The sequence below is a fragment of the Coregonus clupeaformis genome, chromosome 2 (genome assembly GCF_020615455.1).
Source record: "Coregonus clupeaformis isolate EN_2021a chromosome 2, ASM2061545v1, whole genome shotgun sequence".
NCBI classification, from domain to species: domain Eukaryota; kingdom Metazoa; phylum Chordata; class Actinopteri; order Salmoniformes; family Salmonidae; genus Coregonus; species Coregonus clupeaformis.
In genome coordinates, this window is record NC_059193.1 from 21,138,272 (window position 1) to 21,163,378 (window position 25,107).

Consider the following 25,107-nt stretch of genomic DNA (forward strand, 5'->3'; position numbering starts at 1 on the left):
TTTGGCAGCAGCTAGAAGGCCGGCAACATTGAACACCTGAGCTGGACAGGAGGAAGAGCCAAAGCGAAGGCTTGTGTGATTAGTTATAAAGGATGACGTTTCTGTGCTGAGATAATGGTATTTAACATGGACTGAATGACAGCCCTGTACCAATACCAATGCTACTAATAAAGAAAACAAATGTTTATCTATCATGCGTTTTCAATTATCTATTACCTTATTGCCAATAACTAATAACTAATAATTCTTAAGTGAAATTCTATTCTAGGCCCAATGCAGCTGTTTTTATTTCAATAGCTTTTCAAATACTTTCTTGGTAACAATGAAGTAAATGCAGAAGTGTCATAGTTTTCCATTAAAATGGTCAAAAAGAAGCAAAACACTATTTCTAGAACTTACTGAAGCTTGACTGCTACTTTCTACTTGAAAAAAATGGCAGTGATTACATAATAATTATTGTTTTTCCCCCCACCAGCCCCGCTTCAGAGGACCAATAGTATTTATAAATCAATACAATGATAGAAATGACGAGTATAAAAAACGAATGCACATACAGTACAAATGAGGAATTAACTTTTTTTATTAAAGCACAAGTTTACAGTACAGCAATTCACCATAGGGGGAGTGGAGACATCATTATCATGTCCAGCCCCCATACCCATTCCCACCACCTTGAGTCAGTAGGTGTGATCTCCCACAGCAGAGGGTCTGGGTCGCTGCGTGTCCAGCTCCCATACCCATTCCCAACCACTGAGGAGTGAGTGTCTGTGCTATGTGTAGTTAACTAGTATAATTAGTGTTTGTGAAGTAAATATGGAGATTTATTAAGGAGTCCTGTTTGGAGCTGGTTCTGGCCTTCTAAGGCAGGAGTACTCAACTCTGACCCTACAATGTCTGGAGTCTACTGGTTTACTGTTCTACCTGATAGTTAATTACACACACCTGCTGTCCCAGGTCTAAATTAGTCCTTGATTAGAGGGTGTTATGACGAGTTTCTCTGGTATTGAGTACTTCAGGATGTAAGAGAATAGTTGAACACTTTATATGGAGAGTTGATTCATAGTTGTTTAATAGTTACAGTACTGGATTCGTATGACAAGTGGTACGGGCGTAGCCTATTGTCATCCGAATTACTTACATAGAAAATCTCTCAGTTTATGTAATGCTTTTCCGAGCTACTTCCATCCAACAGTTGCCATGTGTGGCACCCTAGCCAGGCTATTCCATCACGCACCCCTTCTAAGATTAGCACAAGTGGCCCCCAATCTATCTTGGCACACAGACCTTCTGTCACCCACCAGTGACATAAATAACACATGGCTTGTCCTTATACTCTCTCCCACCTACAGCTCTGTCAGGAGGAATGGGCCAAAATTCACCCAACTTATTGTGGGAAGCTTGTGGAAGGCTACCCAAAACGTTTGACCCAAGTTAAACAATTTAAAGGCAACGCTACCAAATACTATTTGAGTGTATGTAAACTTCTGACAGACTGGGAATGTGATGAAATAAATAAAAGCTGAAATAAATCACTCTCTCTACTATTGTTCTGACATTTCACATTCTTAAAATAAAGTGGTGATCCTAACTGACCTAAAACAGGGAATTTTTACTAGGATTAAATGTCAGGAATTGTGAAAAACTGAGTTTAAATGTATTTGGTTAAGGTATATGTAAACTTCCGACTTCAACTGTATATTTGAATAATCTTTAGCTCACAACCTCAATAAATGAATACGCAGCATGTATTCACATGTAGTTATTCAATAGGCTGTGGAAAGTGTTTAGTGGTAAGTGACAAAACTGTAAATATTCTACAGGGTTACTGCTGATGTGATCGAGGACTGTGAATCTATTAATATCTTCACTAGGACCTTTATCAATGGCTTGTTTAAGAAAAGTAGCCAATTGGTCTTCCATTGTTTTAGTCCACCATTCTATGAACTTTACTTTAGATCGATCTAAATCATTACCAATGTGTTTTACCAAATCAAATTTTTCAGCTAGACACTCCGAAAGTCTTAGAAATTGATTAAGAGTTCCAAAATAGGGTATGGAAAAAGTTAGGTCAAGACTTTTCTTATCGGTTTTCACATTTATTTTATTATAATTGCTAATTGACATGAATTTATTTTCCACATGTTTATAGAAGTCGTTATATTTTAGCAATCTGAAAGGTACTTCTGAAATGTTATTGGGCAGAAATTGTTTACTAAAATCATAAAGTTCTTTGGGAAGTATTACATCTTTAGAATTCTCATTCAAAATGACAAATTTATCACAATAGTCTGCATAATTAGAACTACTGATTATATAATTAAAGTGACTGAATGAGGGACTATATGTATTCTTATAGATTTTCAAATCTCCAGTCAAACCATACCATTTGCTGTATCCAACAATAGTTTTTATACCATAAGATCTGTTCAGTTCTGCTGAAACATTATCCAGTAAATTCATGCATGACACATGACCATTTTTTGGCAAACATGGAGAGTTGTACGTATAGATAAACAATTTAGTATTTCGCAATTTCTCATCGTTTTTCAATATTTTTTGGACTTCCTCAAGAAGTAACTCTTCAGTATGAATAATAAAACATGTGCCCTTATCATTCTTCTTCCTCCCATCTTCTAATTTAAATAATCCAACAAATACAGGTTCTCCACCACAAGGTGACTCTATAAATGCCCATGCATGTTGCGTATCAAACTTTTGCTTGCAATCTGCATGTACTGATGAGTAGAACTTATCAATACATTCTCTAATGTTTTCAAAAGGACTTGGGATGTTTTGGTTTTCCATTGGCCAGTCTGGAACGATAGTTATTTGATACGTGTCTAGTTCTACCGCATCCTTTATTTTATGACCTGTATATTGAGAAGGAGAGTTGAGCAAATAGATGGATATTTTTTTTTTTTTAAACATTTCTTTATATTTCTCAAAAAGAAAGTCTTTGGTATGACTAATAACTATTAGAGGTTTGTTTTTCATATTCTCAAGTTCCAAAATTGCAACATACAGAACACCAGTTGGATTTAAGAATGGCCATGTATATATACTTTTTTTAATGCAAACTTTTTTTTGTAAAATGTAAAATGTTTCACGTAAATAAAAATCAACTTGATTTTGGAGGTCCGTTGGCTGGTCTGGAGCGTTGATGATAGTAGGCCTGGGGCTCTCTCTGTAAGGGGAATCAAAATAGCTAAATTAGATGAGCAATTTGTAGCCTGTTAGTGAGGGGTGAAAGAGAGCTAAAGATACAGTGGGGGAAAAAAGTATTTAGTCAGCCACCAATTGTGCAAGTTCTCCCACTTAAAAAGATGAGAGAGGCCTGTAATTGTCATCATAGGTACACGTCAACTATGACAGACAAAATGAGATTTTTTTTCTCCAGAAAATCACATTGTAGGATTTTTAATTAATTAATTTGCAAATTATGGTGGAAAATAAGTATTTGGTCACCTACAAACAAGCAAGATTTCTGGCTCTCACAGACCTGTAACTTCTTCTTTAAGAGGCTCCTCTGTCCTCCACTCGTTACCTGTATTAATGGCACCTGTTTGAACTTGTTATCAGTATAAAAGACACCTGTCCACAACCTCAAACAGTCACACTCCAAACTCCACTATGGCCAAGACAAAAGAGCTGTCAAAGGACACCAGAAACAAAATTGTAGACCTGCACCAGACTGGGAAGACTGAATCTGCAATAGGTAAGCAGCTTGGTTTGAAGAAATCAACTGTGGGAGCAATTATTAGGAAATGGAAGACATACAAGACCACTGATAATCTCACTCGATCTGGGGCTCCACGCAAGATCTCACCCCGTGGGGTCAAAATGATCACAAGAACGGTGAGCAAAAATCCCAGAACCACACGGTGACCACCTAGTGAATGACCTGCAGAGAGCTGGGACCAAAGTAACAAAGCCTACCATCAGTAACACACTACGCCGCCAGGGACTCTAATCCTGCAGTGCCAGACGTGTCCCCCTGCTTAAGCCAGTACATGTCCAGGCCCGTCTGAAGTTTGCTAGAGTGCATTTGGATGATCCAGAAGAGGATTGGAAGAATGTCATATGGTCAGATGAAACCAAAATATAACTTTTTGGTAAAAACTCAACTCGTCGTGTTTGGAGGACAAAGAATGCTGAGTTGCATCCAAAGAACACCATACCTACTGTGAAGCATGGGGGTGGAAACATCATGCTTTAGGGCTGTTTTTCTGCAAAGGGACCAGGACGACTGATCCGTGTAAAGTAAAGAAGGAATGGGGCCATGTATCGTGAAATTTTGAGTGAAAACTTCCTTCCATCAGCAAGGGCATTGAAGATGAAACGTGGCTGGGTCTTTCAGCATGACAATGATCCCAAACACACCGCCTGGGCAACGAAGGAGTGGCTTCGTAAGAAGCATTTCAAGGTCCTGGAGTGGCCTAGCCAGTCTCCAGATCTCAACCCCATAGAAAATCTTTGGAGGGAGTTGAAAGTCCGTGTTGCCCAGCGACAGCCCCAAAACATCACTGCTCTAGAGGAGATCTGCATGGAGGAATGGGCCAAAATACCAGCAACAGTGTGTGAAAACCTTGTGAAGACTTACAGAAAACGTTTGACCTGTGTCATTGCCAACAAAGGGTATATAGCAAAGTATTGAGAAACTTTTGTTATTGACCAAATACTTATTTTCCACCATAATTTGCAAATAAATTCATTAAAAATCCTACAATGTGAATTTCTGGATTTTTTTTCTCATTTTGTCTGTCATAGTTGACGTGTACCTATGATGAAAATTACAGGCCTCTCTCATCTTTTTAAGTGGGAGAACTTGCACAATTGGTGGCTGACTAAATACTTTTTTTCCCCACTGTAGTAACATCTTCTAGCAAAGATTCAGAAAATAACTATGAACTCTGGACTTACACATGAAGTGTAAAACAGTAGGACTACCATGTTTAACATTAGTCCACTGTTGGTACAGTGTCAAATTGTGCATGTCAGTATTCAAGACTTCAAAATATATTGCTTTCTGTCTCCTGATGCCCATAAGCATATTGTGAAAATGTTGGACATACCGTTGGTGGATCTCATTCCCCTCACTCTGGGATCTGGTTGATGTAGCAACCACGTCCTCCTCAGGAGGCCCTCCGTTACAAGAACTGTCTGTGTCGGTGGGAAGGTTCACATCATCCTCACAGTACACACGATCCCCTTCCTCATTAGACAGCGGTAGGTGCCTCTTCTTACTGTAGAGAAACACGGACAAATAGAATGATGTTATTCACCATCAATGTCACAAACTATTAGTTGTTGAAAACAATTTTAGTGAGTTTTAAATGCTTTTAGATGTGTTCAAATACAACTTGTAAATATTTAGTTTTTATAACAGAGTTTATTTTCGTAAAACTTTCTGTACTCAAGAACAGGTTAAAAAAACACCTCTATGGTGTTCATTGGTTTTAAAATTCATTGCAATTGAACTCAAGGTAAACTTAGAGTTGAGTTGCAACCAGGTAGATTTAGCAACATGACATCAACACACACAGTGTGGTGACTTCCTGCTTAGATAATTCATCAACTGAATTCAAATCTGACAAGACTGCCACTATTGTCTGTTCCCAATGTGGGAGGGCGCAAATTGGGCATACCGTTGGTGGATCTCCTTCCCCTCACTGTGGGATCTGGTTGATATAGCAGCCACGTCCTCCTCAGGATGGCAACTATCAGAAGAACCGTCTGTGGTGGGAGAGTTCACATCATGCACTTCAGACAGGATCCTCTTTTTACTGTAGAGGAGCATGAAGGAGAAATAGAAACAAATGTATCATTATTACAAATGTAACTCACTTACAAACACACAGTGCCCCCCTCCTGGCTAAATAGGTTTCTGTTTTTTTCCTCTATAAAGAAAAGTTGTATATGTAATAAGTCCTTAATTTATACTGTCATAACAAAGAACTATGTGGCAATAGTTTAAAATGCATAATCTGTGTCTTATAAAGATGGTTGTAGCACTTTACATGTGTGGCTCTACAGCGATCTTGGTAGCACTTTACATTACAGTAATAACATGGTAATAGTATATTAACAATTTATTGTTACTTACAATAAATACATTATTTTGATGGTGAGTAACCATGTGTTACCATGTTATCACCACTTTATGCTGTGCTGTAATTTAAGTGCTACTAAGTGTCACGGATTCAGCCGAGGCTGCTCCTCCTCCTTGCTCGGGCAGGCTTCGGCGTTCGTCGTCCCCGGAGTACTAGCTGATGCCGATCGATGTTTCGGTCTTTGTCTAGTTTAGCCTTATTGTTTACACCTGTTCCCCGTTATATTTGATTGTATTCCCTATATTTACCCCTGTCTCTCATTTGGTATTTTGTGTGTTATTGTTTGTTGTTACGTGTGTCATTGGTGAGCGGGTTAGTTCCTCCCTGTGTGGAGGTATTCTGTGTTGTGTTCTTTACTTATTTTAGTAAAGTACGTTTCTTAGAGTTCTGTGTCCTGCGCCTGACTTCTATCCACCGCATTACACTGACACTCGTGACACTAAGATGGCGGCAGTGCCCCAAACTGCTGCGTCACTCAGAGATCTTTTCCACTTTCAAGATAACACCAGTGGAGTCAGTACTCAAACTACAGCAGGTGCCGCCATACACACATTTGATCTAGTAAAACATTTTTCAGAAATACAAGGAACACACATGACGTATTCAGAACATCTATCTTTGTCATTTTAGGATTGGTCATAACCACAATCTTTATGATATCAGATGCTGTAGGACATCCAGCATGAGGGTTCCTTCTATGGTCACTGTAGCGCAGAAGTAAAAATCTGCCCAAGTTTGACCTGTTCAATCACATTCATTCTCTTAAACAAAATATCATTACTGTTTTCTCATTAGTTGGGAATGTTCTTTGAAATGTTTCATACAACATATTTTGCACATCGTTATCAACCTACTGCGTACCCATTGTGTACATGGTATGCTATTAGCATGCTAACACTCATTAAGACAGACTGGTAGCATATTTAGCATAACTAGCCATTGCTAGCATTCACTGGTTGAAGTTGAAGTAACTTTTGAGTGTCATGGAGTTGACTGGTGACTATGACATGAAAATATATTCATTACAACGTTTGTACGGGAGCTATAATCCGGTTATGACACAAAACCATTTGTCATTTTTTGAAAACCCCCGGATAAGATGTCTCGACCAATATGGTCATTTTCTCTGGGGTTTTCTGTAAAAAGGAATCAAAGGAAAGATAAATGTATATACTTACGGAAAGCGAGGCATCACGAAACTTTCACTTGCAATCTCGTCCATGTTTGTGTCTTTCGGTTTGAGGTTCACTGTCAGTCTACAACAGGGTTCTTCAATTCCGGTCCTGGATGGCCGAAACACTTCTGTTTTTTATTTCTACCTGGTAGTTAATTGCACTCACCTGGTGTCCAGGGGCGGCAGGTAGCTTAGTGGTTAAGAGCGTTGTGCCAGTATCCGAAAGGTCGCTGGTTCTAATCCCCAAGCCGACTAGGTGAAAAATCTTGCCCTTGAGCAAGGCACTTAACCCTAATTGCTCCTGTAAATCGCTCTGGATAAGAGCGTCTGCTAAATGACTGAAATGTAAATGTAATGTCCAAGGTCTGAATTAGCCCCTGATTAGGAGGAGAGGATGAAAAACAGGTGTTTCGGCCCTCCAGGACAGGAATTGAAGAACCCTTGTGTTTTTAATCTCTTCTGAATTTCTCGCTCTCTTCTATCTCTCTTTCTCAAGAAGAGGCATTTTAATTGGTCAGTGATAACCCAATAACAGTTGATTTCCTTGTCCCAGTCCTGTAGGACATTGCTCAGTAGAGAAGGGGATTTCCCCAGCCAGGTATTCTGACATTATGTGTTGGGTAACTACCAAACAGAAGTCATGTAGTCCCAACCTGTCTTTTACACTGGTCTGTTCTTCCCTTATTATCAGGCTGGTTACCTTATCCACGGCAACAAGGCAATTCCATTGTTTCATTTTCTCTATTCTGTTCTGCTACAGTATGCACTGAAGAAAAGATGGCACACTGTCAATACATTCTTGCTGTCATGACAACATTACTTGCCATTATTTTAACAAGTTATTATTTTTTAAATGTTTTATTTTTGTGTGTGTTTGGAATCAGTATTATTATGTACAGGAACTATCATTGTGAGAGAACATTCTGCATTAATATATTTTATGCTAACTATTAATACTCCAATGTTATTGTCACAAGTGTAGAGAGGAGTAGGCAGGAGGCAGTTGCAGGTTTAGAACTACTGAATTTATTAAAGCACCATAGCTTTAAGCAGGAGGAAACCCACAGTGCAAAATATAAAGTACTCAGGAAATAGTAGGAGATTCAGGAAAAAAAGCAACATATACAATGACCAACAAAGACAAATGACAAAGGGAGTATATTTACAGTGATAGAGTGGGGATTGGAACCAGGTGTGTGTAATGATGACAAGACAAGTCCGGGGTTGATGAGTGAAGGGCGTTTGCCAGCAGCAGGTTTGGCAGCAGCTAGAAGGCCGGCAACATTGAACACCTGAGCTGGACAGAAGGAAGAGCCAAAGCAAAGGCTTGTGTGATTAGTTATAAAGGATGACGTTTCTGTGCTGAGATAATGGTATTTAACATGGACTGAATGACAGCCCTGTACCAATACATTTACATTTTTTTTTTTTTTTACATTTTAGTCATTTAGCAGACGCTCTTATCCAGAGCGACTTACAGGAGCAATTAGGGTTAAGTGCCTTGCTCAAGGGCACATTAACGTCATTTAGCAGACGCTCTTAGCCAGAGCGACTCACAAATTGGTGCGTTCACCCTATAGCCAGTGGGATAACCACTTTACAATTTGGGGGGGGGGGTAGCATTGGCAATTAGTAGCATTGGCAATACCAATGCTACTAATAAAGAAAACAAATGTTTATCTATCATGCGTTTTCAATTATCTATTACCTTATTGCCAATAACTAATAACTAATAATTCTTAAGTTAAATTCTATTCTAGGCCCAATGCAGCTGTTTTTATTTCAATAGCTTTTCAAATACTTTCTTGGTAACAATGAAGTAAATGCAGAAGTGTCATAGTTTTCCATTAAAATGGTCAAAAAGAAGCAAAACACTATTTCTAGAACTTACTGAAGCTTGACTGCTACTTTCTACTTGAAAAAAATGGCAGTGATTACATAATAATTATTGTTTTTCCCCCACCAGCCCCGCTTCAGAGGACCAATAGTATTTATAAATCAATACAATGATAGAAATGACGAGTATAAAAAAAGAATGCACATACAGTACAAATGAGGAATTAACTTTTTTTATTAAAGCACAAGTTTACAGTACAGCAATTCACCATAGGGGGAGTGGAGACATCATTATCATGTCCAGCCCCCATACCCATTCCCACCACCTTGAGTCAGTAGGTGTGATCTCCTACAGCAGAGGGTCTGGGTCGCTGCGTGTCCAGCTCCCATACCCATTCCCAACCACTGAGGAGTGAGTGTCTGTGCTATGTGTAGTTAACTAGTATAATTAGTGTTTGTGAAGTAAATATGGAGATTTATTAAGGAGTCCTGTTTGGAGCTGGTTCTGGCCTTCTAAGGCAGGAGTACTCAACTCTGACCCTACAATGTCTGGATTCTACTGGTTTACTGTTCTACCTGATAGTTAATTACACATAACTGCTGTCCCAGGTCTAAATTAGTCCTTGATTAGAGGGTGTTATGACGAGTTTCTCTGGTATTGAGTACTTCAGGATGTAAGAGAATAGTTGAACACTTTATATGGAGAGTTGATTCATAGTTATTTAATAGTTACAGTACTGGATTCGTATGACAAGTGGTACGGGCGAAGCCTATTGTCATCCGAATTACTTACATAGAAAATCTCTCAGTTTATGTAATACTTTTCCGAGCTACTTCGATCCAACAGTTGCCAACCATTATTGAGTGTCACTCCTCTCCTACAATAGGATCCCCCTACATGTGTGGCACCCTAGCCAGGCTATTCCATCACACACCCCTTCTAAGATTAGCACAAGTGGCCCCCAATCTATCTTGGCACACAGACCTTCTGTCACCCACCAGTGACATAAATAACACATGGCTTGTCCTTATACTCTCTCCCACCTACAGCTCTGTCAGGAGGAATGGGCCAAAATTCACCCAACTTATTGTGGGAAGCTTGTGGAAGGCTACCCAAAACGTTTGACCCAAGTTAAACAATTTAAAGGCAATGCTACCAAATACTATTGAGTGTATGTAAACTTCTAACACACTGGGAATGTGATGAAATAAATAAAAGCTGAAATAAATCACTCTCTACTATTGTTCTGACATTTCACATTCTTAAAATAAAGTGGTGATCCTAACTGACCTAAAACAGGGAATTTTTACTAGGATTAAATGTCAGGAATTGTGAAAAACTGAGTTTGAATGTATTTGGTTAAGGTGTATGTAAACTTCCGACTTCAACTGTATATTTGAATAATCTTTAGCTCACAACCTCAATAAATGAATACACAGCATGTATTCACATGTAGTTATTCAATAGGCTGTGGAAAGTGTTTAGTGGTAAGTGACAAAACTGTAAATATTCTACAGGGTTCCTCCTGATGTGGTTGAGGACTGTGATTCTATTAATATCTTCACTAGGACCTCTATCAATGGCTTGTTTAAGAAAAGTAGCCAATTGGTCTTCCATTGTTTTAGTCCACCATTCTATGAACTTTACTTTAGATCAATCTAAATCATTACCAATGTGTTTTACCAAATCAAATTTTTCAGCTAGACACTCCGAAAGTCTTAGAAATTGATTAAGAGTTCCAAAATAGGGTATGGAAAAAGTTAGGTCAAGACTTTTCTTATCTTTTTTCTTATCGGTTTTCACATTTGTTTTATTATGATAATTGCTAATTGACATGAATTTATTTTCCACATGTTTATAGACGTCGTTATATTTTAGCAATCTGAAAGGTACTTCTGAAATGTTATTGGGCAGAAATTGTTTAATAAAATCATAAAGTTCATTGGGAAGTTTTACATCTTTAGAATTCTCATTCAAAATGACAAATGTATCACAATAGTCTGCATAATTACAACTACTGATTATATAATTAAAGTGACTGAATGAGGGACTATATGTATTCTTAAAGGTTTTCAAATCTCCAGTCAAACCGTACCATTTGCTGTATCCAACAATAGTTGTTATACCATAAGATCTGTTCAGTTCTGCTGAAACCTTAAACAGTAAATTCATGCATGACTCATGACCTTTATTTTGCAAACATGGAGAGTTGTATGTATAGATAAACAAATTATTATTTCGCAATTTCTCATATTTTTTCAATATTTTTTTGACTTCCTCAAGAAGTAACTCTTCAGTATGAATAATAAAACATGTGCCCTTATCATTCTTCTTCCTCCCATCTTCTAATTTAAATAATCCAACAAATACAGGTTCTCCACCACAAGGTGACTTTATAAATGCCCATGCATGTTGCGTATCAAACTTTTGCTTGCAATCTGCATTTACTGATGAGTAGAACTTATCAATACATTCTCTAATGTTTTCAAAAGGACTTGGGATGTTTTGGTTTTCCATTGGCCAGTCTGGAACGATAGTTATTTGATACGTGTCTAGTTCTACCGCATCCTTTATTTTATGACCTGTATATTGAGAAGGAGAGTTGAGCAAATAGATGGATATGTTTTTTTTTTGTTTTTTTTAATTATATTTCTCAAAAAGAAAGTCTTTGGTATAACTAATAACTATTAGAGGTTTGTTTTTCATATTCTCAAGTTCCAAAATTGCAACATACAGAACACCAGTTGGATTTAAGAATGGCCATGTATATTTCTTATTCATTTTTTGAATGCAAACTTTTTTTTGTAAAATGTCAAATGTTTCACGTAAATCAAAATCAACTTGATTTTGGGGGTCCGTTGGCTGGTCTGGAGCGTTGATGATAGTAGGACTGGGGCTCTCTCTGTAAGGGGAATCAAAATAGCTAAATTAGATGAGCAATTTGTAGCCTGTTAGTGAGGGGTGAAAGAGAGCTAAAGATACAGTGGGGAAAAAAAGTATTTAGTCAGCCACCAATTGTGCAAGTTCTCCCACTTAAAAAGATGAGAGAGGCCTGTAATTGTCATCATAGGTACACGTCAACTATGACAGACAAAATTAGATTTTTTTTTCCAGAAAATCACATTGTAGGATTTTTTATGAATTTATTTGCAAATTATGGTGGAAAATAAGTATTTGGTCACCTACAAACAAGCAAGATTTCTGGCTCTCACAGACCTGTAACTTCTTCTTTAAGAGGCTCCTCTGTCCTCCACTCATTACCTGTATTAATGGCACCTGTTTGAACTTGTTATCAGTATAAAAGACACCTGTCCACAACCTCAAACAGTCACACTCCAAACTCCACTATGGCCAAGACCAAAGAGCTGTCAAAGGACACCAGAAACAAAATTGTAGACCTGCACCAGGCTGGGAAGACTGAATCTGCAATAGGTAAGCAGCTTGGTTTGAAGAAATCAACTGTGGGAGCAATTATTAGGAAATGGAAGACATACAAGACCACTGATAATCTCACTCGATCTGGGGCTCCACGCAAGATCTCACCCCGTGGGTCAAAATGATCACAAGAACGGTGAGCAAAAATCCCAGAACCACACGGGGGGACCTAGTGAATGACCTGCAGAGAGCTGGGACCAAAGTAACAAAGCCTACCATCAGTAACACACTACGCCGCCAGGGACTCAAATCCTGCAGTGCCAGACGTGTCCCCCTGCTTAAGCCAGTACATGTCCAGGCCCGTCTGAAGTTTGCTAGAGTGCATTTGGATGATCCAGAAGAGGATTGGGAGAATGTCATATGGTCAGATGAAACCAAAATAGAACTTTTTGGTAAAAACTCAACTCGTCGTGTTTGGAGGACAAAGAATGCTGAGTTGCATCCAAAGAACACCATACCTACTGTGAAGCATGGGGGTGGAAACATCATGCTTTGGGGCTGTTTTTCTGCAAAGGGACCAGGACGACTGATCCGTGTAAAGGAAAGAAGGAATGGGGTCATGTATCGTGAAATTTTGAGTGAAAACTTCCTTCCATCAGCAAGGGCATTGAAGATGAAACGTGGCTGGGTCTTTTAGCATGACAATGATTCCAAACACACCGCCCGGGCAACGAAGGAGTGGCTTCGTAAGAAGCATTTCAAGGTCCTGGAGTGGCCTAGCCAGTCTCCAGATCTCAACCCCATAGAAAATCTTTGGAGGGAGTTGAAAGTCCGTGTTGCCCAGCGACAGCCCCAAAACATCATTGCTCTAGAGGAGATCTGCATGGAGGAATGGGCCAAAATACCAGCAACAGTGTGTGAAAACCTTGTGAAGACTTACAGAAAACGTTTGACCTGTGTCATTGCCAACAAAGGGTATATAACAAAGTATTGAGAAACTTTTGTTATTGACCAAATACTTATTTTCCACCATAATTTGCAAATAAATTCATTAAAAATCCTACAATGTGAATTTCTGGATTTTTTTTTCTCATTTTGTCTGTCATAGTTGACGTGTACCTATGATGAAAATTACAGGCCTCTCTCATCTTTTTAAGTGGGAGAACTTGCACAATTGGTGGCTGACTAAATACTTTTTTTCCCCACTGTAGTAACATCTTCTAGCAAAGATTCAGAAAATAACTATGAACTCTGGACTTACACATGAAGTGTAAAACAGTAGGACTACCATGTTTAACATTAGTCCACTGTTGGTACAGTGTCAAATTGTGCATGTCAGTATTCAAGACTTCAAAATATATTGCTTTCTGTCTCCTGATGCCCATAAGCATATTGTGAAAATGTTGGACATACCGTTGGTGGATCTCATTCCCCTCACTCTGGGATCTGGTTGATGTAGCAACCACGTCCTCCTCAGGAGGCCCTCCGTTACAAGAACTGTCTGTGTCGGTGGGAAGGTTCACATCATCCTCACAGTACCCATGATCCCCTTCCTCATTAGACAGCGGTAGGTGCCTCTTCTTACTGTAGAGAAACACAGACAAATAGAATGATGTTATTCACCATCAATGTCACAAACTATTAGTTGTTGAAAACAATTTTAGTGAGTTTTAAATGCTTTTAGATGTGTTCAAATACAACTTGTAAATATTTAGTTTTTATAACAGAGTTTATTTTCGTAAAACTTTCTGTACTCAAGAACAGGTTAAAAAAACACCTCTATGGTGTTCATTGGTTTTAAAATTAATTGCAATTGAACTCAAGGTAAACTTAGAGTTGAGTTGCAACCAGGTAGATTTAGCAACATGACATCAACACACACAGTGTGGTGACTTCCTGCTTACATAATTCATCAACTGAATTCAAATCTGACAAGACTGCCACTATTGTCTGTTCCCAATGTGGGAGGGCGCAAATTGGGCATACCGTTGGTGGATCTCCTTCCCCTCACTGCGGGATCTGGTTGATATAGCAGCCACGTCCTCTTCAGGATGGCAACTATCAGAAGAACCGTCTGTGGTGGGAGAGTTCACATCATGCACTTCAGACAGGAGCCTCTTTTTACTGTAGAGAAGCATGAAGGAGAAATAGAAACAAATGTATCATTATTACAAATGTAACTCACTTACAAACACACAGTGCCCCCCTCCTGGCTAAGTAGGTTTCTGTTTTTTTCCTCTATAAAGAAAAGTTGTATATGTAATAAGTCCTTAATTTATACTGTCATAACAAAGAACTATGTGGCAATAGTTTAAAATGCATAATCTGTGGCTTATAAAGATGGTTGTAGCACTTTACATGTGTGGCTCTACAGCGATCTTGGTAGCACTTTACATTACAGTAATAACATGGTAATAGTATAGTAACAATTTATTGTTACTTACAATAAATACATTATTTTGATGGTGAGTAACCATGTGTTACCATGTTATCACCACTTTATGCTGTGCTGTAATTTAAGTGCTACTAAGTGTCACGGATTCAGCCGAGGCTGCTCCTCCTCCTTGCTCGGGCAGGCTTCGGCGTTCGTCGTCCCCGGAGTACTAGCTGCTGCCGATCGATGTTTCGGTGTTTGTCTAGTTTAGCCTTATTGTTTACACCTGTTCCCCGTTATATTTGATTGTATTCCCTATATTTACCCCTGTCTCTCATTTGGTATTTTGTGTGTTATTGTTTGTTGTTACGTGTGTCATTGGTGAGCGGGTTAGTTCCTCCCTGTGTGGAGGTATTCTGTGTTGTTTTCTTTACTTATTTTAGTAAAGTACGTTTCTTAGAGTTCTGTGTCCTGCGCCTGACTTCTATCCACCGCATTACACTGACACTCGTGACACTAAGATGGCGGCAGTGCCCCAAACTGCTGCGTCACTCAGAGATCTTTTCCACTTTCAAGATAACACCAGTGGAGTCAGTACTCAAACTACAGCAGGTGCCGCCATACACACATTTGATCTAGTAAAACATTTTTCAGAAATACAAGGAACACACATGACGTATTCAGAACATCTATCTTTGTCATTTTAGGATTGGTCATAACCACAATCTTTATGATATCAGATGCTGTAGGACATCCAGCATGAGGGTTCCTTCTATGGTCACTGTAGCGCAGAAGTAAAAATGTTGACCTGTTCAATCACATTCATTCTCTTAAACAAAATATCATTACTGTTTTCTCATTAGTTGGGAATGTTCTTTGAAATGTCTTGTCGTATCGGGTGAATGCTGGCAATTATTGCTGTCAACAAAGAGTCCGCTTAGGCTGCACCATGATTAGAGGCTTTTATTAATATCACAAGGTTACAGCATAAGTTACAGACCCGCGATGTCTGGAGAGCAGTGTCCTCGAATTCTAATGGCTGCTCTGCCCTTTCTTTGTCTAGCCCCTATTTATAAACAATGCAAAAAGATGGGTTGCTCCCTCTTCTGGCCAATCACCAGTCTCCCCTGGGGCGTCACCCTCCAAACGGCTACATTTGACCTAACATAAACAACATTCCATTTCTTCAGGAAAAACATTTAACAAAGACATAATCCCAATACACGACATTTCCCCCCTTCGAGACTAAACAGTCTCGAAAACAAACAGAATAGGATTATGACTAGTAACAATTTATCTTATTGAGTATCTTTAACATTAAACCAAAAACATTCTTCTCTAGAGTGTAAATACCTTTCTATGAAATATGAATAACTGTTTATGAAGTGTGAATACATTACTATGAAGTATGAACAAATCTTTATGGAGTGTAAGTGCGAAAAACTGTCTGGCAACCTTCGTTCCAAATCCATCCATCAATCAAGACAGTAAAATTCTCTCACAGTCCCTCTGCCCCAGGCAACCACCTCGGTACTCCAGATAAACTCATAAACAATGTAAATGCATTTGAAACTATGATGCAATTAAATACACATGTAAGCCCCTGCAAACAAAATCCTATCCAAAAAATATCCACTCTAAGGCTGGTCAACCCATTGGACCCTACAGTGGACCTCTCCCTGCCTAGACTCCCTGTCCCTAAGCATTCACGAAATAAACAAAAACATCTAAGATCCTCACATGTATTCAATAACATCAAACATCATTCTACAAAAATTAATACCTAAGAATATGACACAATTATGTATTACACATGCAAATATGTCTATATTTCATTGCAGACACTGGAATGTAGTCCACTACACTTAATCTCCCCGTAGTCTCCTCTTCCAATGCATTGTTGATGATGGAATCGGAATCTCTCCACACCTTCTTTGTTTCATCTCCTCCAGTCATTGTCCCTTCATATTGTCCTTGTTTGAGTATTTCAATCTCCACATGTTACCCCAAATGCTTCTGAAAGAAAAGAAAAGACCAAACAGTATCTTTTGCAAAACAACACTTTCAAATTGAACATCAATATCAACTAAGAATATAGAAATGATATATAAATGATGTATGAATCACATTAAATAATAGAATAATGAACTAGGATAATTATTCATTCATACACTTCCCCCCTTTGATTCATAAAATCATACCAAAATCACCCTAATATTGAACAAAAAAAATGATCAAATCATCAAAAATGATATTTATCCATTCAGTTCCACTTGTCCATCTTCATCCAGATCAGGAACAGTCAACACCGGCATCTGAGTGTTGTCTCCAGGCATCACTCTCCAACCTATCTCAATATCATAGCTTTCTCAAAGGTCAGTAACAAATTACAAACATCACACACAGTGCTATCAAAGTTGCCATTAAAATCTGAACCATCACTGCCCCTACTGGGCCTACCTGATCTTGCGACCAAGTCTTCGCTGACTTCCGCTCCTTCAGATCTACCAAATGCATCCCTTATATTCTTCAATGCATATATAACCCTAGTGATAATATCTGAACTATCTGGACTCAAAGTATAACTAATATTATCAATATGATCTTCCCAAATGTTACACCATACCATGGAAAAAGTCCCCCCTTCTCCCTTAGATTTATCCTTCAATGATAGGCTTGAAGACTATGACATGTCTCCATGTCTCTTTTCATCCTATTTCCAACCCTAGATTTATCTGTGTCCGGTGGTACCCCTCTTTTAATGGTAGAAACCTCATATGGAAGCTTCAACGTTGACATGTAACAACATCCTGTCCATCCATAGGGTAAGAATATATATGCTTTATCACCACAAACCCTCAAAATAGCTCTAAAATTCCCCATAGTCACATTGTCAGGCAAAAGCTAATCTTTTAACCATCAAAGTCCTGCTCTTCTTACTAACTGGTACATAAAAAGTAACATATTATTTGTCATCTCTAACCTTATGTTCATGCTTATCCAAAGTCATCATATAATCATCACAATCTGATATTCCCATAAACATACCCCTTACATCATATGTTTTATTAGAACCAAACAACTTTTAGCCCTCAATGGTTTCACCTCAAATGCTCCAGGGTTTGCTGTTACCTGAGTTTCCTTCCCATCTAACAAATGCACACAAGTTAATTCACTTAACCCAATACCACCTAACCCTAGGCTTAAACAAATGTTTTGACAACGACATTATTTTATCGGTTACTGATTGTTGCTGATACCACAGTCATGACAAAGCATAAGATTGACACATACTTGATAGAGGTCGAGCGACCGTCTCTAACATGTTTGTCTGGAATTCTCAACAGACATGGACCCTCAAGATTCCTCCCTGATCTTACAGAATGAGTTAACCGCTGGAACCAAAGATTCCTACCTGGCCAGCTATCTCTAATTTCCACAACAGAAGAATCAAACTACATGCATTTAGTTTCTCTCTTCCCTAACGAGCGGTACTGCAGATACCTCTCCTTGTCTGTCATCAAAATCAAAGACCTCATCCTGTACCTCCATGATGAATCTATATTCTCTCTACTACTATCTGTTCTCCTATTTTAACCCTATTCGTACTATCATTGACAGCACTCTCCATCCGTAACATAAACCCCTGAGTCCTTCTTGCTACCCCCTTTAATTTCAGAAAAGTTGTTGTCGGTGTCATACTTCCTACATTTGCTATTGCCATCGTATCATTAATCCCTTCCAAAGTTACCATTAAAGTAGTTGATCTAGTTGATGTATCAACCTTAATTATTTCTAGTAGGAAAGCTACCGATATCCTATGTGCATTATTTACTGTTGGAGTGACTACTGTAATCTATCTACTTCTCCTGAACTCCCTCGGTGACTGTGGAAGCTTCAACAGACTTCAAATCTTCCATTATAAGCGTCACTTTACGAATTACATAGCCCTTTAACCAATAATTCTTAACCGGAACAAATTTTAATGCTTGCACTAGATAAGTATATTCTCCCTGATCTTTCTCTGTAACATTATGCAAAATGAATGAACAATCACTCATAACCCTCTTCCACTTCATATTGTTGTACAAACTATACCTCCTTTGATTAGGTGCAACAGCTTGCTTCTACTTCTGGTCCTGATAACAATACTTCTTCTCCATAATTATCTCTCCATGTGGGAGGAACGTCCCCATCCTAACCCTAATACGTCTTTTTCCTCTAAAATTGGTGCTGGAGCCATTGGCTCCCTTATAATCAAATGCGATATATTTATGGCTTTAATAACTATCAATGTTGAAAGAGTTAAATTGCTTCCCACTGTTGTTTTAATAGACTGAAGTGTTAATGTCCTTAGTTACTTCATCCATTTTCCCCAAAGATTTGAAGTCTTTGCTTGTACTTCCATCTATCACCACTAGTGTCACTTTTTCCCAACTCTCAGTCCTACCTCTCAAACTTTTGATTATAAAAATACACCTATAATTACCTTGATCTCCCTGCTGGAACTGTAAATATAGATACTCAATCACCCTCAATCTTCTCTTATTTTTCAGCAACACATACTTTCTCAATGCATCTGCTCCTAACAGATCTAAACTCCTACCATATCTTCCCACTAAACTCTAAAATGTCCTTCACCACTGTTCTCTCTCTTACTACTAACTTTGAAACTTAGCTTACTGTCTTAGAATTCCTTCAACCCTAGTTCTCCTTACTTTTTAATCTAATCTTTTCTCCTAACCTTTAAAAACCTTTTCCCACTGATTTATTCACAAAATCCCTTTACCACCAATTTTTAGGATATGTGATTGGGAAAGTCCCCACCTGCTTCTGACTTCTTTACACACAGACTTGGCAAACGACTAAACACCTTTTAGCCTAGCCTGAAATCCCTTGGTGTAAGAATGTAACCCAGAATAACAGTCACCCCTTTTAACTTTATTTTTCAGACAGATTGTCTAATAGGCAGTCTAATAGATTATCATCCTTCCTATGATATTATCTTTTTAAGCCAATATGATTCCCAAAAACCCTACTTTTTTAAAATCTTCTACCAGACAGCCGTTAGTGTACATCTTATTGTACAATTCAATTTAAACAATGCATCTCTTCCCAACAATGCAATAGGTACTAATATTAGTATGTCTATTTTGATTTCTCTTTGAGTTCTATAGCAGAGCTCAATTGGTTCCTTAAGAGTAGCTGTTTTACTACCTCAAATCCCTATCCTTAGTTGATTTTACATAGTGAGATGTTTAACCTCTTTAGGCTGAACACAGATAAGTTTTTCCACTATTCACTATCACTTCTCATAGTCCTGTTTTTACTTCAATTGTTGGATATTTTCTCTTCTTCTCTAATCGATGCTATCAGCTGACACCCCCCTTCGTATCTTCTAGGCACTCTAGAATCCTTAGGGTTCACCTGGAGAACAGGTGATCTTGACTTGCTCCTTCATCTTCCTTAAGAATGTTCTCTGTTGTTTCCTCCTGACTTGTTGCACTCACAGGTAAAGTGACCAACCTGTCCATAATTATAACAGTCTTCTGAAAGTTGCTGGAAGTGTAGCTGAAATCTTCCTCCTCTTCTAAGCCTTCTCGTCCTCTTCCTCTCCAATTCTGTGTCTGTCCAGAAACTGTCTGTGGATATGAAACACCTGGTACCCCCCTTGGCTGGTACAATTGCATTTGATATTGTTCAGTTGAAGCTGTAGCAGTGATTGTTGATTTGGTTCACTCTGATTCTTCCTAACCAAAGCTTCTCTTCTCCACCAGTTGTATGATTGAGTTTTCTGAGAGTTTCTTGATCCTGTTCTTTCTTGCTGTTGACATATCAGGATTCTTCAAAAGCTTATATTCTAAGTTCTGTCCTCGAAATATCATCTTCCATCATCTTCTTCCTTTTCTTCTGTGCCAGTCCTTGTAGGATAAACTCCTTTTGAATACACAGCACCTCTAGTCTCCTCTTTATCGCTGTCTTCATCTGAACTCGATTCTCTTGTATCCTTCTTCCTTCAACTTCCATCAGAGATCAAATCTCTAGTATCCTTCTTCTTTCCTCTCTTGCCAACTTCCTTCTGATCACAGAGTCATATCCACCCATGACCTCTTCTCAATCACTCTCATCTTCATCATCCTCGTCTTCTTTAACCTCACTCTTCTCTTCCAGACATCTCATTTTCTTCCTTCTGGAGTTTTGGATTCATCTTTATCGTCGTTTCTGCTTGTCCTCTATCTATTATTCGTTCATCTCCATCTCTGATGCAATAATCACCCTCCTGGATGATCACTGGAAGCTGAGGATAAACATCTCTAAGCTCTACTTCCCTTAGCCTTATCTCTATAGCTTTGTTTATCTTATCGCTGGAATCTTTTATCAGTTTTTGTTTGAGAATGAAGGGCAACTTTTGTTTCACTTGCCGGATAACCTCGCAATACTTTAGTTAAAGGATTACCATTTTGCACTATATCAACCGGTGTAATCACTTTCATAGCCTTGCTGTCCTTTCTCCCCATTGTAACTACTCTTTTATATTCCTTTATTATGAATTATCTTATTTTAGACTATATAGCCTATGGCTTCCCCCCTTTAATTATTAATATAACTAAACAACTCCAAAAAAATAAAAATAAAACATTTTTTTTACCACAATCCATCAGGAAAGTAAATGTAAGTTAGTCAACTTCAAAGCAATCCCAAAAACAAAGCCTTCTAACCTTACAACACTACAATTCCCATAAACTCCATTGTTTAATATGCACCCAAGTATCTTAATTCCAGAATACTGTCAGTACCTGATTTCCAACCGAACTGTAATCCAGCCCAGTGATGCACAGAGACTCCAAAATGCAAATTTTATTCAAATCAGTATTTGCCAAGCCTATGTGAAATTGTCATAACATCACATATCCTGTTAGGGGGAAGATTTTGTGAACTAGCCTGATATCTGATCCTCTGTCGCGTCACATGATGTCACGTCAGCACTTCCTGTATCTCCTCTCTCTCTCCTCTCGCTTATCGTTCCTCTCATATGACAGAAGAACAAAGACACAGAATAACATTTTAGTAGTTAATGCAATTACTGAGTATTTCCAACCATTCAATATTCGTTCGTTCTACATTTGCTCTAAGAATTAACTCAGGAATAATTATTGATCGCTCAAAAACATTTAATTTAATTTTAATCGTCTTCTAATTCAATTTATTATAATCCGTCAACATATCTCTCTCATTTATCAATTCAATAGGTCACAAAACAAGTTTCATCTTTAACCAACCGCCGCTTTACAACTAGAATACTCGTGTCCAAATATCTCTTTGTCTGTGTGTTTCTCTGTCTTCCTGCAGCCCCCAACAGGAATATGACCCATTAGCAAAAACGTGTTGTAATTTAGTACCGTCACACGCATGCGCATTACATTCAGAAATACAATTTCACCGTGGACGGGCGATTTTCTACTCTCTCCCCAAACCTAAACAGTTAACAGTCCTGCTGTACCTCCGTTTTCCCCTCATAGTCAAACAACATTTAACAGCGCTCACAAAACATATAACCTGAATTACACACACACACAGACAAGTTTAAGAGGCTTATCCCATCGCAATGGCCCTCTAAGGATATCCGTTAGCATGTAGCACGCAACACAATTAGCATTTTAGCATTTAGCATTTAGCCTTAGCCTTTGCGTACAATGTAGCCTGAAACACAACCCAGCATTTAGCATTAGCATTTAGCCAACCTGTGGCTTGCACCACGCAACAGACATCCTGCACTGCCCTTTTTATTTTGACATATTTTCCTACCGTTTTGTGCTACCGTGGATTAATGACCATTTCACCGAGAAATTAGACCCAATCAAACCCCCCGTCGGACGAAAGTCGAGCCATAATCACAATCAGATAAACCCCATCAAACCGAGTTTTCTTTAAAACCCACCGACTGCACATTCTATCGTGTAAGCGGATTTGTCGGCCCATCATTTTCTAAATGGCCCCCCCGGGGTCTTAAGCGGTACAGTGCCCTAATGAATGCGCATATCTGCTTAATTGTACACCTTCAATACTTAATTCCTACCGTTTTATGCTCTAAAATTCCAATTACCTGCCGTTTACCAATGGAATATATTATTACAGACTCTAGTCGACCGCAATAACGCCACATGAGGCACATTTCGGTCGTATGGTACACCCCTCCAGTGTACACACGCAGTATCAAAACCAACAACTTAGCTGTGAGGAACACTCACCCTTGTCTGGTCATGACATCAGACCGAAGTTAGCTTGGCGGCTACGAATGAGCAAAGGAGAGATGCAGACCAGCCCCACGTTGGGCGCCATTTGTCGTATCGGGTGAATGCTGGCAATTATTGCTGTCAACAAAGAGTCCGCTTAGGCTGCACCATGATTAGAGGCTTTTATTAATATCACAAGGTTACAGCATAAGTTACAGACCCGCGATGTCTGGAGAGCAGTGTCCTCGAATTCTAATGGCTGCTCTGCCCTTTCTTTGTCTAGCCCCTATTTATAAACAATGCAAAAAGATGGGTGGCTCCCTCTTCTGGCCAATCACCAGTCTCCCCTGGGGCGTCACCCTCCAAACGGCTACATTTGACCTAACATAAACAACATTCCATTTCTTCAGGAAAAACATTTAACAAAGACATAATCCCAATACACGACAGTCTCATACAACATATTTTGCACATCGTTATCAACCTACTGCGTACCCATTGTGTACATGGTATGCTATTAGCATGCTAACACTCATTAAGACAGACTGGTAGCATATCTAGCATAACTAGCCATTGCTAGCATTCACTGGTTGAAGTTGAAGTAACTTTTGAGTGTCATGGAGTTGACTGGTGACTATGACATGAAAATATATTCATTACAACGTTTGTACGGGAGCTATAATCCGGTTATGACACAAAACCATTTGTCATTTTTTGAAAACCCCCGGATAAGATGTCTCGACCAATATGGTCATTTTCTCTGGGGTTTTCTGTAAAAACGAATCAAAGGAAAGATAAATGTATATACTTACGGAAAGCGAGCCATCACGAAACTTTCACTTGCAATCTCGTCCATGTTTGTGTCTTTCGGTTTGAGGTTCACTGTCAGTCTACAACAGGGTTCTTCAATTCCGGTCCTGGATGGCCGAAACACTTCTGTTTTTTATTTCTACCTGGTAGTTAATTGCACTCACCTGGTGTCCAGGGGCGGCAGGTAGCTTAGTGGTTAAGAGCGTTGTGCCAGTATCCGAAAGGTCGCTGGTTCTAATCCCCAAGCCGACTAGGTGAAAAATCTGTCGAAAAGTGCAAGGCACTTAACCCTAATTGCTCCTGTAAATCGCTCTGGATAAGAGCGTCTGCTAAATGACTGAAATGTAAATGTAATGTCCAAGGTCTGAATTAGCCCCTGATTAGGAGGAGAGGATGAAAAACAGGTGTTTCGGCCCTCCAGGACAGGAATTGAAGAACCCTTGTGTTTTTAATCTCTTCTGAATTTCTCACTCTCTTCTATCTCTCTTTCTCAAGAAGAGGCATTTTAATTGGTCAGTGATAATCCAATAACAGTTGATTTCCTTGTCCCAGTCCTGTAGGACATTGCTCAGTAGAGAAGGGGATTTCCCCAGCCAGGTATTCTGACATTATGTGTTGGGTAACTACCAAACAGAAGTCATGTAGTCCCAACCTGTCTTTTACACTGGTCTGTTCTTCCCTTATTATCAGGCTGGTTACCTTATCCACGGCAACAAGGCAATTCCATTGTTTCATTTTCTCTATTCTGTTCTGCTACAGTATGCACTGAAGAAAAGATGGCACACTGTCAATACATTCTTGCTGTCATGACAACACTACTTGCCATTATTTTAACAAGTTATTATTTTTTAAATGTTTTATTTTTGTGTGTGTTTGGAATCAGTATTATTATGTACAGGAACTATCATTGTGAGAGAACATTCTGCATTAATATATTTTATGCTAACTATTAATACTCCACATGAAGAAGAAAAACTCCCTTTGAATTATAAGAAAGGAAGACGTTCCTAACCAAATACTGTTTGTTTTGTGTGTTTGTTTTTGTTTGTCTCTGAGTGTGTGTGTGTGTGTGTGTATGTATAGATGGAGTTTCATAATGGGAGCCAAGAGCAGCAGGGGAGAACCTTGTCTGCCCGACCCGCTGACCGGACCGGTGAAGGTAATGGTGGAGAAGTGGGGCAGGACATTCTGGA

The 25,107-nt window shown here is 38.9% G+C and overlaps 2 protein-coding genes across 2 annotated transcripts; both read right to left on the reverse strand.

Annotated features, from left to right (window-relative positions):
* Positions 1–1,647: 1,647 nt before the first annotated feature.
* Positions 1,648–7,435, reverse strand: LOC123481545. Its single transcript, XM_045205959.1, has 4 exons — positions 7,289–7,435; positions 5,646–5,783; positions 5,073–5,243; positions 1,648–3,184 (listed from the first exon to the last, which is right to left on the reverse strand). The coding sequence occupies exons 1-4, from the start codon at positions 7,330–7,332 to the stop codon at positions 1,750–1,752; spliced, it is 1,788 nt and encodes a 595-aa protein (XP_045061894.1). The 5' UTR covers positions 7,333–7,435; the 3' UTR covers positions 1,648–1,749.
* Positions 7,436–11,041: 3,606 nt separating this feature from the next.
* LOC123481546 lies at positions 11,042–24,063 on the reverse strand. Its single transcript, XM_045205960.1, has 4 exons — positions 23,917–24,063; positions 14,483–14,620; positions 13,910–14,080; positions 11,042–12,023 (listed from the first exon to the last, which is right to left on the reverse strand). The coding sequence occupies exons 1-4, from the start codon at positions 23,958–23,960 to the stop codon at positions 11,762–11,764; spliced, it is 615 nt and encodes a 204-aa protein (XP_045061895.1). The 5' UTR covers positions 23,961–24,063; the 3' UTR covers positions 11,042–11,761.
* Between the last annotated feature and the right edge of the window lie 1,044 nt (positions 24,064–25,107).

Coding starts and splice junctions, on each gene's coding strand:
- LOC123481545 (XM_045205959.1), bottom strand. CDS start 7,332: ATGGACGAGATTGCAAGTGAAAGTTTCGTGATGCCTCGCTTTCC. Junction 5,784..7,288: donor TTCGTGATGCCTCGCTTTCC/GTAAGTATATAC, acceptor GCTCCTCTACAG/TAAAAAGAGGATCCTGTCTG. Junction 5,244..5,645: donor GGGAAGGAGATCCACCAACG/GTATGCCCAATT, acceptor GTTTCTCTACAG/TAAGAAGAGGCACCTACCGC.
- LOC123481546 (XM_045205960.1), bottom strand. CDS start 23,960: ATGGACGAGATTGCAAGTGAAAGTTTCGTGATGGCTCGCTTTCC. Junction 14,081..14,482: donor GGGAAGGAGATCCACCAACG/GTATGCCCAATT, acceptor GTTTCTCTACAG/TAAGAAGAGGCACCTACCGC. Junction 12,024..13,909: donor GGGAATGAGATCCACCAACG/GTATGTCCAACA, acceptor TTCCCCTTACAG/AGAGAGCCCCAGTCCTACTA.